The 13,599-nt window shown below is 40.5% G+C and overlaps 1 protein-coding gene across 1 annotated transcript in view; it reads right to left on the bottom strand.

The window, feature by feature from the left end:
* Nucleotides 1-12,702, bottom strand: part of LOC148342997 (uncharacterized) — an 85,677-nt gene extending 72,975 nt beyond the window's left edge. Inside the window, exons 1-4 of the mRNA XM_088307272.1 lie at nucleotides 12,614-12,702; nucleotides 11,981-12,020; nucleotides 11,756-11,888; nucleotides 9,925-10,005 (exon numbers count right to left, since the gene is read on the bottom strand). Of these exons, the coding sequence (XP_088163398.1) occupies nucleotides 9,925-10,005; nucleotides 11,756-11,888; nucleotides 11,981-12,020; nucleotides 12,614-12,638 (279 nt within the window). The 5' untranslated portion in view covers nucleotides 12,639-12,702. The remainder of the gene's footprint in view (nucleotides 1-9,924; nucleotides 10,006-11,755; nucleotides 11,889-11,980; nucleotides 12,021-12,613) is intronic.
* Nucleotides 12,703-13,599: the final 897 nt, after the last annotated feature.

Raw genomic sequence — 13,599 nt, 5'->3', positions numbered from 1 at the left:
ACCAGAATATTTTATGTTTAGGATAAAAATATAAATTCAAAGGATGTGATCATACGTGTTTTTCATTAGTCAACAAAGATATCTTGACGTGAACATACGCCACGATCCAAGAAAAAATTTGTGGGACTTTCTTTCGGCCAAAAATAAATACATTTAAAAAATTGGGAATACATGCTTTGCACTGGATGATGTTAAATGTGCCCATTACTGCTCACGAAAAAAATGCAGGGTTGCAAAACAAGAAGCGTATGTGAACCCTTTGTAGTTACATTTTGCATTCGTCGGTCATAAAATGTGATCTGATCCTCAACTCGGTCACAGCAATATAAATATAAATGAAATAAAAACATATTGCTCCTAAATGAAGACCACACTAACAATGACTATGTCTTTCTTTTTAAGCATACGCACCACTTAGACATTCACAGTCCAGAATGAAAATAGTATGTGGAACCCTGGACTGATGACTTCTGAAAAAGCTAATTGGCATCAGGAGTCAGCCAACCCAGAGTCCAATCAATGTGACAAGTTTGGAGGTGTTGGCTAAAGCTGTCCTACCCAATAAAAGCACACAACCAGTTTGCTAATAATCAACAAGTACTGTCTGTAAAAACAGTTCTCTCAGAAGTAAACGGGAAAGGTTCAGCAGTGTAGCGACTCTTACAGGAGTGGCCGTCACGTAAAGATGAATCCTAAGCGTATCGGCTGAAGACATCGCACAGAGGACGCTATTGCTATCCGCAAAGCAAATCGTACGATATCAGCAAATCGCAAATAATTCTGGTCATTACTTGGTTCAAGCAAGTTGGCGACTCAAAAAAATCTTGAAATGAACATTTAGATATCTAATAATTAAATTAAAAGTGACTTAAAAGTATGAATTGAATGAATGTGTATAGGGGTCCTGCCACATCAAATATGGTGGACACGCTCACAACCAGAAAAGTACTCACAGTGGCATCTGTGGAAAGATTATTTTAATGGCATAGTTTCAAGATTACACTCACTGATGGCTAACCTAGCAATTTATTGCCTTCACCATTAAATGCAAAATCAACATCAAGGTTAGTCTGACTCTTAGAGAGCTAAATTGCCAAGCTAACCTAGTTAGCTTAGCTTCACAGTTCACACAGCTAGCTTAACTGCGTCTGAGAGATGCAAGTAAGTAAACTTCATAGATGTTGTCTCTTATATTCGAGTTTTAAACCTTGCATGTCGTTATTGTCTTCTTTTGGGTTTAATCAAAATTTATATAAAATATAAAATATTCCTTGAATTCAAGCGTTTCCATTTTCCTCCGTGGCACTTTGTCAACGAGTCAGGCATTGTCCGTTGTCGGGGTTTCCAACATAAAAAAAGAAAACAAAAACAATAAATTTTCTTTAAAAAATGACTTGTCAGGCCATGTCGAAAAAATCAAATCAAGTCTCTTGAATCCAAAATCAAGTGACAGGTGAAAGAACGTTGCTACCCCAGAGCCTGGACTGGATCATTCAACTGAAAAATTCCTAAGTTTATCAAGGCATGTTGCAGTTGTACATAAAAACATCTGCTTGCCAAATGAAGGTTACGAGAAGTTTTAAATCAACAACTGAATGGGTTCAGCAGAAGAAAATACACCTTATGGAGTGGCCAACGTCCTGACATCGACTTTTACATGCTGACCTTATGGGAGCATTTTATAACAGACATCCCCAAATTATTGCTGAACACAAACCGTTTTTGTAAAATGTTATGTTTCAACATTCCTTCTGACTGTTGTGCAGGTCGGATCTGCAACTACAGAAAAACATTTGGTTGGGTCGATTGCTGCCAAAAGAGCCTCAACCCCTTATTAAATCCAAAGATTCCTATATTTTTTCCACCCGGCACCATGAATGTTGTGAACATGGCGTGTCCAATAAAAACATGAAAGCATATCATTGTTTGCGTGGTATGAGCTTAAGCAGATGCTGTTTTTCTCCTGTTGCAACTTACAGTAGATGAAGAGAAGATTTTATGACATGACATTTTATGATGAATTCATGCAAAAATCCAGGGAATTACAATAGGGGTCACCTATTTATTCATTTCTAGTACTCGGATTGTACATTTTCACAAAACCTTCGGTTGAGTTTTGCTAATACCAAGCTAGGTTTGTTAGCTTTTACTCCTAGAGCAGGGGTGTCAAACTCATTTTTGTGGACGGTTTTCCCTCAGAGGGCCGTTATGACGTGTGAACACATAAATGTGTTACCTTACATTATCACATATAAACAATGGGTGGAAAGCCAGTTTTCAAATCAGAACCCAGCAAGTAATTGTTTGTTCAACAATTCCTCAATTATTTTTAAAGGGGGAGGATTGGTAACCAATAAATGGCAGTATATGTTGTTAAAAATAAAGAAAGTGTGCTAGAAACAGGAAGTTGACGCATGTGAATTGACCTTTGTGGGCCACAGAAAATGAGCTCGCGGGCCAGATCTGGCCCCCGGGCCTGGAGTTTGACACCTGTGTTGCAGGCGGCCTTCAAGGTGGGCGTGGAGGGAAGTGGAGGGGGCGCTCTAATGGCCAGCGGGCGTCCCTTTGATGCCCTGCATATCAGTGTCAAAATGGGAGAAAAAGGAGGGAGGAGAAGAAGAATTTCATTTTGAAGTGGCTAAAGGCCGGAGTGTTGAAAATTAAAAAAAATATAATAATAAGGGGGGGTGGGGGGGGCGGGGGAACATACATGGTGATGTGTCCGGGAACAAGCTGGTTTGGGAATGGGGGGGGGTTTGACAGTGCAATTACAACATTTCAACTACCGCCCCACCCGCCTCAGCCCTCAAGCCCTCCAACCCCTCAAGTGGAGATAACATCAACTAGTTATGGTAATTGTTCTGCCTGTTCATTATCCTGCTACTCCACACAAAGATGACATGCTCGTTCAATTCAAGGCCCGAAGAGGGATGTTTATGCAAGATCAGTGACTTTACCAAACGCAGGTTCGTTTCAAATGCGTCGTGGCTTTCAGTCCACACAAAAAGTCTGTTTTTCATCCCTAAAAAATACGAGGTGTCGCGGTAGGCCGAAAAAAAAATAAATCATGTTTCAGTAATTGCTGGTTTTAGCAGTGCATTGCAGAAGGGACGAGTCATATTGAACAGTTTCCCCCGCCACAATTACAAATGGAAGAGTCAATTCGCCAATAAGAAGAAATGTTGCTCCAGAGTAGCCATAAAAGTAAAAAAACGCACCTTGAAGAAGAAGAAAAAAAAATATATATATATATATATATATATATATATATATATAATTCACTCGGGAGTATAATTTGCATTTTTGGCAGGAAATGTATTTTACAAAAACCAAGAACAGTAAAGCACAGAATCACACCCAAAAAACCTGTTCGATAATCATGGCTGGAAATACGCTCATTACGCTTGCTTTACTCCAACGGTTCAGAAACTAAGATCGTTGTTCATTTGGCTCTTCAGAGTGCTCTGAAAAAGGAGCACCACTGTGTCAGGCAGTGGAAGGAAATGAAACAGTTCAAGCACAAGTTTCTGATTGTGTTCCAACATGGGCTGCGTTTGGAAATTAATGCAAGGGGAGCACACTCGGCCTCTGCAAACGCACACACACACACGCACGCGCGCGCACACACCCACACACACTCAGAGTGGTGTCAGGGCATCACAAACGAGTTCGACTTCTAACAATGGAAAAGTTTTTTTTAGTTTCAAATGGCTTTCCTGAAATATAAATTCCACTTAGCATTGTAGCCAATGGCTTCTTCTTCTTGCAATTCTCCTTTTTTTGGCAGTTGGCAAATAATTTTGGTGCATTACTACTACGGTGGAAAGAAGGTGGCAATGCACAGAAATTCAATATAATTTGGGGAATGGATTTTGGGTGCCATTGTGAGCTCTAATTTGAATATATACAAGTCGCGTCGGAGTGGAAGCCGCAGGACAGCCAAAATATTAACAAAATTGTGATTTATAACAAAATTGTGATTTATAATCCGAAAAATGTGGCATCTTTTTTATATTTTTTTTTTCAATTAAACTGCTTCACAAGGCAGCTGACAAATGGGCACAACAACATGGCATTTAACATTTTTTAACTTATTTCAAAGTGAATTTTTCGATTTTCGTCAGCTCTCCCCAGAATGTTAACGTTAGTCCCATCCATGAACCAGAGCTTTAAATGCTAACATGCGAATGGACGAATAGATATCTGAAATAGCCTTCCACCTCGGGGCTTATAGCGCCACCTGTTGCCTTGGCAAGCACTTGACAGCCTGCTAAGAAATGGCAAAACATGTTTTCCAACACCACCAGAGTTACTTCAAAAAAATAATTGATTGAGAAGAACTTCAGGATCTCCAAAGACGACCGCGGGGGGTGTGTCGGTGTGTGTGTGTGTGTGTGTGTGCGTGAAGGGAATTAAGAGGGTGGGGGTCAATTGCAGAAGGAGTCCTTAAAAACAGATTGAGGGTTTTGTCATTCCTTTGTGACGTGCCTCTCAGTCTCCTGTAAGTGCTCGTTCGCACGCCATAACAGGTGAGTCATTATGCAGCGGGGTCTATTGACACGGCTCACCTAATTGACCGGGTGAAGTCTTCAAAAAGCTTTTTTTACTTGGACGTCCCACCGTAAAAAGGCAGAGTGTTTATTGATAGTAAACCATTCCCAGCAGGAACAAAGGGAGATGATCTGGACTGGCCTCGTTTCAGCCGGGGGGCCACTTCGAAATAAGAGTCATGGGTCATGTGATTGTGATGTTGATCGGGTGACACAGCACCACTAAGTGACTTTAGTCAATATCTGATGAGAAAAGTTGAAGTTAAAAAATTTGGGGTGATGACAAGTGATGGTAAATTTCTCCCAGCAAACTCGTCGGAATCGAGTGTATTCGGTGACAGTATTTGGTAACATTCTGTAACTATGATGTTTTGTGCAAATAGGGGCGGAGCCAGGACTTTTTCAGTGGACACAAAACTCAATAAGGGGTGGCCATGCCTGTAACTGCCTTGACTACACAGCAAGTCCTTGTTTATCATAAAATCCGCAGTTATGGTTTCATGAAATAAAATGAAAATGACAACAAATGCATTATTGAATTAATCAATAATTATTTTTGATAATAGAATAATCGTTTACTTTTTTTTTTTAAGTAAAACCTTCCAAATTCCTAAGAATTTCAGCATCTCAACAGTAAATATCAAACCAATTCCTGTCATCCTCCAAGAAAGCAGGTTGTTGCGCTTACTTTGGAAAACAATGAACAACATTTTTGCCTAATTTTTGTCATGTTACAGACCAAACCAGCAACTGAATCATATTTGTTGTTTGTACATTTTCTGCGCCGTCAATTTGAAAAAATTTCCTATTCATCAATTAATCGACAAAATAATCGACATGTGAATCTATTATTAAAATAATTGTTAGTTGCAGCCCTCATTGAACACATATACAGAAACTTGCTTAACACACTCAAAATACGAGCAGTACTAAATGTAAGTAAAAAACGAAAACAGATTGATATTGGTATATGTGTGCATTTTATTTCCTGAAACCAAAACTGTTTTTGTAACAATGAACACTGACCTCTCTGTCGTGTAATAATCTTTATTACCGCTATCGAAATGTATAGTGGCGGAGCATCCAAGTGGAAACGACAGTAAGGCAAAACTAATTATCCGCAACACGATATCATGTTTATCAAAATGGTCTCCTAGGTGGCCCGCGGGGTGGCCACCATGTAGCTGCGCCCCCTGGGCACTGGCAACCACACAATACCGCAATTACCTGTGACATTTGATTCACGTCACGGAAAAATTCTTTTCAAGCATACTGTAAATCTGAGAATGCAGAACAACACAACACACAGCTGCTCTTCAACCTGCTCCGACTTCACACACATCCACGCACACAAAAACACACTAATCCGTGTATCGTTTTCACAGAAACGCATTCGCGCACAGCCCTGAAACTTTAGAGCCGTCGCGTTGTCCGTCTGCAGGGGTTATCTGGGTGGCACCTTTGATTGTGACAACACCCCCCTACACTCACCTACCCCCCCAGCCAGTCATCACAAACACCTCGGCACCAGCACATGGCAGCCACGGGGGGGTGTTCTCATCGACGCAAAAGTTTGACCTCGCCCAGGCAGTTATCTCAAGCGACGTTACAAATGGCGAGCAGTGAACTAGTTTGCACAGTGGCGTAAGAATATACATTTTCATTCGGCGGGGAAAGGGCACAAACTTACCGTATTTTCGCAGTCATAAGGCGCACTTTAAAGTCACAAAAATTCTCCTTAACAAACAAAGCGCCCTGTCAGTCGATGCGTCCATTAAATGGACAAAGTACCACTCACGTCCATCAGCCCTTGTCATCAACGAGCTGTTGGAAGTGCATGTTAGCACACCCTGCTGGGCAAAGAGTGAGTTGTTCATGCTTACAATCGACCGTGACAAATACACTATCTGACTATAATGTTTGGGTGATGGTGTTAGAAAAAGCTGGACAAAGGGCAGCTGTCCACAATGTTTTAGTCTGTCTTATCATTTATGTTATTGCAAGCAAGAAACGTCCCAGGTTTAGACAACAGACAAAAAGTCCAAAGCATAACAGCACATCTCTTTAAACAGCCATGCAAATCTCTCTAAACAGCTATGGGATTGTGGGTCTCTGCTCCCAGAATGCATTGCTTGAATTAGCTAAGGCTGAGTGGCTTTTGTGTTATTTTTTTGGGTATATTGATGGCATGAGAGATAATTGTTTGTGTTAATCTTATTTCTATGTTTCATTGTTTGCTTGTATGATGAGTTTTTTATTTTTTTTTTAAACCGTGACTCTAAGGAGTGTGGTAAGCAGCCAACACCCTCCCCTGACGTTGCTTTGTAGGCTATTGCCAATGCACCTAATATTGGCTTGAGCCATTGTCAATGTCAGCTATTGTCAATGGAGAATTGGCGTCTGCTGCAACAATGGGGTGATTGCTCATGTTATTGGGACATAGTAGGCTGCTATCGGCTGTGTCGGTGTGGGCAGCTCTGCCAAGTTCATGCTATGCTAACAGCAGCTGTGCTATCGTCTTGTCAGGCGGTGCGTCCAGTATATGTTACAAAAACAGAAATAGCGCCCTCAACAGGTGTTGCGCCCTTTGACACGGCGCGTCTTTTGGGTGCGAAAATACGGTACTAGTTGATTGTTTTGTACTTATGGCCTAACGTGGAAATAAAAAGTCTACACACCCCGGTTGCAAATGACAGGTTTTAGTGATAGACAGTAAAAGAAAAATGTTTAAAAAAAAAAAAAAAAAAGGGGGCAAGATAAATCCTTTCAAAACTTTTCCCACCATTAACTCATTCAATCCATAAGATATGCATATACCTTTTTAAATAATATTGCCTTTATTAGTCCCACAATGGGGAAATTCGAGATTCAAACCCAGGCCTCCTGGGGAGACTGGGTCCTGAACGCGGCGCCTTAGACCACTCGGCCATCCTGGTCAATAAAAACGTAGTCCCTGCCTCCCAAAGACGTATTTCAACGTCTTAACCTTTTTTTTTTTTTTTTGCGTCATGCTCCGTGTTTTTATAGCTTTAGAACACAATATTCTGTTGGCTTTGCAAAATCAGGCAAAATCCAGAAAAACGAGGGGATTGAGGGGTTTCCTCTAGTGAAAATGTCTGGGAATCAATGTTAATGTGGCCAGCCTGTAGTGAATATATTATAATTACTGCACCAATTAAATTAAATTGGATCATTTGCCTCAGATGTTTAGAATCGCCGATGTACAGCGTATATAACCTTATTAATGCCAGTGGAATGGATTATTGTATCATGGAACAGATTGTGGTCAAGTTACAAGGTTAGACGCTATAATAGTGAGCGTAAAGTCTAATGAGGCCTGTCAAGAAGTGTGAGAAAAAACACAAGACTGGAGGAGGCGCTCTCAATGAAAGCTAAATTACCGTAATTGGTGCCCGTGTGATTAGCAAGAGTATTAGATATTTCCAACAGCCCCCCCCCCTAAAAAAGGTAGCATTGGCAGAGGAGGGGGTGCTTTATTGTGTGCGATTACCACCCTCTTCGAGTCTCCCACGACAATCCTCGAATGAGGAAGGATTCCGTAGTGGAAATTTCCACTGCGGCGGCAGTTGAAAATTTGGTGTCAAGTGTTTCTGTCGCTGCGTCGACGGAATTCGCTTCTTTTGTGCGAGCGAGCGCGAGGTGTAATTTTGGGCAGGGGAGGGTGTCCCCGCGGTGGGTCTTTCTTTTCTTTCTTCCTCGGATACGGTGTGGTTTCATTAGATACGGCTTATGAAAAGATGGCTGGCGCTGCGCTGGTCTGTAGTTAAGACCGCTCGCCCCGCCCACTCGACAGGTGCGGACCTTTGACGGACCCCCCGGCACTTAATGGAGAACACTGAACACTCTTTATCACCGTCTTTGATTTATGTAATGCTGCTTAACTCATTCACTACCAACCGAGTAAAAAAAAAAAAAAAAGGATCTTTGACGTCTTTAGCCGTCAATGGCAGTGAATGAGTTAAGGAGCATATTATATCAAATTAACATGCATGACTATCTTATGCGTGTAAAAATATGTTACCCACAATTGGTGGTCAAAAAACAACAAAAACATTTTTTTCCAGAGAAATAATGTCCAGAATCGTGAAGCACTTTTCATTTACAGGAAAGAAAAAGAGAAGACTGTCATTAGTGCGATTTCGATTCAACTCAAAATTTTCTTCAAATCACACAGCGCAATTTTCACCAAGTAAAGTAATATTTACAAACATGACAAAAAAATGACATTACACCATGAAAACTTTAAAAGCGACTATTCTAATAATGCACTGACACAAAAGAGGCTGTGTGAAGGAAGCCGTCCTTTTTTAAGTTTTTTTTTTTTTTAAACGGTTCAATAAAGCAAGACCTACTGCTTGCCATCATAAATGTATAAATATGCAATTAGGCGTAATAGTGCATAAAAAAATATTTAGAACTAAATTAAAAAATATTTTAGACTAGATTGAGGAGATCTCAAAACTCAGTATTTTGTGGTGCAAAATAATGCAAATAAATGTAATTAACATTGCTGATATTGTAAATATCAAATATACTTTTGACCTTATAAGATCCTGGTCATAGCTGATGTCAGCCAAAAATGAATTATTTGAGCGTGTGCTTGCTACTGAACGCAGCAGTTGTCTTATTTTAGCTCTAATTTTAGCTTTAATTTAATTAATTAATGTTCACAGCAGGTTGCTTTCCACACTCATGTGCTTCTATCTAGACTAGTGTGAAAAGTTCACAGTGTACCTTTATCACTTATTCAGATTTTTGGCGACTCTCCAATTCCGTATTTTCCGGACTGTAAGGCGCACATACATATAAGCCGCAGCAACTTTTTTTGGAGGGGAAAAACAAAAAAAGTGATATACAAGCCACAATAGCCTATAAGTCGCAGTTTCCGATGTTGAAAATAATTTGTTCTTTACTGCATGTATAGAACGATTTTGGTTCAAAATGGGGCAAAAAACTAGCGGCTTGTAATCTGGAAAACATGGTACTTTAGCGATTAGCATTAGCTTTTCATGTTTTGTCTTTTAGCTTTGTGTGATGCATGCTTTCCACCTTTAGAGACAGCGCTACTTGTTAGAAGCGTATCTTATTTGACACCATGGAGGCGAGGATTAGTTAATTAGAAGAGAGGGTTGGCAACAAGCCGATTGTGCGGAGCACGTTATCTTAGCGCCTAGCGTTCGCAAGCAGCGGGTACTCAGGGAGAATGGGTGTGACGTGAATGTGGCGCTCGTTTTACCAGCTTGGAGTAGATTGGTTAGTGTGACCTGTGCACGGATAGCAAGCCGCTTCTGATTGGTGAGGGGATAAGGGCGCTTTCATGCAGCACTGATATTTGGTGTTGTGGTAGACTTACATGCGGTTGCCTTTCCTGCAAATGGCGTAGGTTCAATTCACAGTCCAGTGCCCCAATATTCAGCCACTGCAGGCTCCAAGCCTGAATAAAGAAAAAGAAAATGGGTGAGCTGTGTCAGCAACGTTTGCCGAATAAATCATGCTCGTGACCCCTAATGGGTCAAGTCGTAAGTCACAATAATTGCCAAACAAGGTGGAATTTGTGATACAGTGAGATACATTGAAAATGATTGACAGAACCCGAGAGCTATTCTTATAACAAAAGAGGCGAGGCGGTGTTGGCAGCGCAGTTGTGTTTATTTGCAAACAACCTCCCTCTGTGTTCCTACCCTGACTCTTTTGTGTGCGGATCTCAGGTGGGCTGCGCCCCTGGCTGAAAGCGACAGCGTGAAACCGGAGACGTAAAGCGACGCCGAGGCAATTAGGCCCACAATGAGGAACGTCGTTTTTTTTTTTTTGGTTTTGTTTTTTTTCTTTACTCAAATTCACCCCTTTTGTGTGTGGCTCAATACGAAGAAGGGAAAAAAGTTGAAAAGTAGCAACTTCAATCAGGCTAAGGAACGGAGGGGTGTTTGTTTGAGGCTTCCCTTGTCTACAAGCAGGGTGGGGTGCGCATACAACATGTGGATGGAAGGAGGAAGCGATGGCAGCACCCCTCCTCCTCCTGCTGGTCCCTGAATACAGCGCGTCTACCGGATCTGGCCAGGATGAAATGTCATATCTTGGAGTGATCCTTATCTCTTAATCGCTTCCTTTGTCTCCTGTGATTCCCCCAGACCCTCCCGGACGGACTTCCCTCCCGGACGAGCCGCTTTGATGTGTCAGCCGCTTGTTAGGGACCGGGGCCTGCTTCGCTGGGGGTGGGAACTCTGTGTGTGTGTTTTTTGAAGGCTGGTTTTGCTTGGAAATAATTTGAAGCCCGAAGGTTATTCGGAAGCAGCAAAGGCTGCTTGTGCAATATTTGCATTTCTGATAACAAATAAACACTCACAGGCAGTGGCGGTTTCTGATATGTGCGTCATGTGCAGCCACGCAGGACGACATGCTTGAGTGCGGCAACAGTCACACAGTCTCTCTCCAAAAGACGAAAACGGTGTGTCAATTGTGTCAATAATGAAATGTGGATGATTTGTGTCGCCTTGCGGAGTTTCCGTGAGTTTGCGTCAACAAAAACATTCAATGGACAACATAATGTTTTGCGCCAGAAAATACACAGGATGAATCAAAATTAAATGATTAATCGACAACTAATCGATAATCAAATTAAATAACAGCTGTTTTAATAATCGAGAAGTCATTTAGAGCTATTATTTGATTTAAAGTTGGCCGTATCCTCTTATCGTCACGAAAGCATCCTGATTATCTTTGGTATTTAATCAAAATAAAACATTTGCAAAAATCTGCATTTACTTTGGAAAACAATGACCAAACCTGTAAGTGAATCAGTTTAAAAATAAATTTGTGAGTAAAATGTAAATCACTCTCGTGTGATAAAACGTCATTGTTGTTTTTTTCCCCATCAATAAACAAAACAAAATAAACAACAATTTGTGAAAAAAAACTAAACAATTTAATGCAAAATAAAATTCTATCCAATAAATCGATGGAATTGATTAAATAATCTAATAAAAAAAAATCCACAAATTCATGATTCTTTCTGGAAGGGCATCAAAACACAGCAACCATTTCGGACAAAAGAGCACAAAGCAGAAGTACATTGACAACAAATGTCAAATTCCGCCTTCCGCAAAAAAAAAAAAAAGTCCCAAATGCATTTTCCCAACGAAAAAGATGCCTTTGTATGTTATCATCATATCAGTTTGTCTGCTTGCCTCATTGTGTCCATGCAACATCCGGAGGTATTGGTCCCAAGCCAGTGGGTTGGGGAACCAGGTGGTGATGGGGGCACATTGTCTGCCCCCTCTGGTGGCCGGATGCAACAGCACAGCTTTTGTGTGTGTGGATCTGGGTTGGAAGGAACAATCAAAGCATGGGCTTCACATGAGATAGAATGATTGACGTACAAAAGCAGCATAGGAGGCAATAACCGCACTTACAAGTGTTTGGAGCGAAACTGTGAAGTCTTGTTATAACCACCTGGTAATGGAGAAAGGAAATGAACACTTAATGTAGAATAATTAGGTGTGTCAAAGTCGCATTAGCAGCCAAACAACAACTAATATGAAGTAAAACTTTGAAAGACATATAATGGGGAGGAAACTGGAGGGGGTTTGCGAAGCGCTACTGTCATATAGTGACCTTTTATAGGCATTGTTGGAAATGGTGAAGAAGCTTTTCGGGTCATGTTACTTTGAGTGACATGCTTTTTAAGATAATTAGATAAGTTAATTGTATTACTTCTCAGTGTCCAGACACTTATACATCCCATGAGGTTCCATTTCCAGTTCTAGGGTTATCGTCACCCTTTTCCTCATTTACCATCACTGGCCTTTTGTGATGGTGTAAAATAACTCACAGACACAAAAGCCAAAGCCAAAAAACTACACGATTATTAAGTTAATCCTTTAGATCAGCCTTTGACTGTTAAAAGGGACAGATTGGCCACATCATTCATAGATTATGTAAAAAAATAAATTAATCATTTATGTAATAATTCAAATGATTTAAAGGTGATTAAAAGCAGAATACATGCATTTGAATCTACATTTTTGGTGGAAGAAATGACTGACATCTTGACAGATTTGCTGATGTCATAAGTGACAGAGAAAGTCACAGTAAAAAAACGTTAATTAACTTTGCTGGCAATCTCTTAAGTCATATTTTACCAACTGTCATTCAACCATACGTTAGCCAGTCTGACGTGTTTTTTTTTTTTTTATACTTCACACGAGGAAATGGAACTGTTAAGACCCACCTTTTGATCACATGACAAGCGCAAAGTCGCCAGTCCAGCTCGCTCCTAGCTAGCTAGCTAGCGGCTAGCACTAGCATCGCCACCAACATCTTCACTCGATGCTCGTTCTAGTCAAGCAGCGCAAACAAATGGACTTAAATTCACGACATCACACACCAAGACATCGAAATGAAGTCACTTTGGTCCACAGAAAGCGCGTCGATACAACTGATAGTAACCAAGCGCTGACCGAAAAAGGAACGAATAAAACAGGAAGTTACCAAAATAACGGCTAAGAACTCACACAGACGACGACATTCAATGTTGACAAAATACTGATTAAGGTCAACATTTTACAAAGGTTTTGGGACCCCTCTGTTAGGAGAATGGTCCATCGACTGGATGGATGTTAATAAAAAAAGAAAATAAAACTTGAATGGTATTGTTAAAAAATAAAAAATGCAAGTCAAGGTAAGACGGCATATAATTTTTTCACGTGTTCTTGCCATCGTATATCAGTGAATGGACAGGAAGAAGCAACAGGAACACAAAGTAAGTCAGTCAGTTATCCCCGAAATGACGTAAAAATAATTCTCAATTTTATGTTGTTATCCCAAGGAATGCGACTAATTGCAAAATAATTCTGGAAAATTTTTTTCATAAATGCCTTTATTAATGGTTTAAACTGTGACTCTACCGTATAATTGACTGTGATTTTTTAAAAAATGCAAATACGTGGGGGTTACTATACTTCGTAATAGTTTTGCAATTGCGTACCTCCTCTGGAAGACAGGTTTTCTCACCTAACATTGATCCACTTGC

This window comes from Idiotropiscis lumnitzeri, chromosome 1, assembly GCF_059441095.1.
Source record: "Idiotropiscis lumnitzeri isolate Australia: NSW breed Sydney's pygmy pipehorse chromosome 1, RoL_Ilum_1.0, whole genome shotgun sequence".
In the NCBI taxonomy this organism is placed as follows: domain Eukaryota; kingdom Metazoa; phylum Chordata; class Actinopteri; order Syngnathiformes; family Syngnathidae; genus Idiotropiscis; species Idiotropiscis lumnitzeri.
Note: the sequence above shows the minus strand (reverse complement) of the source record. Positions and strands in the feature narration are given on the sequence as shown.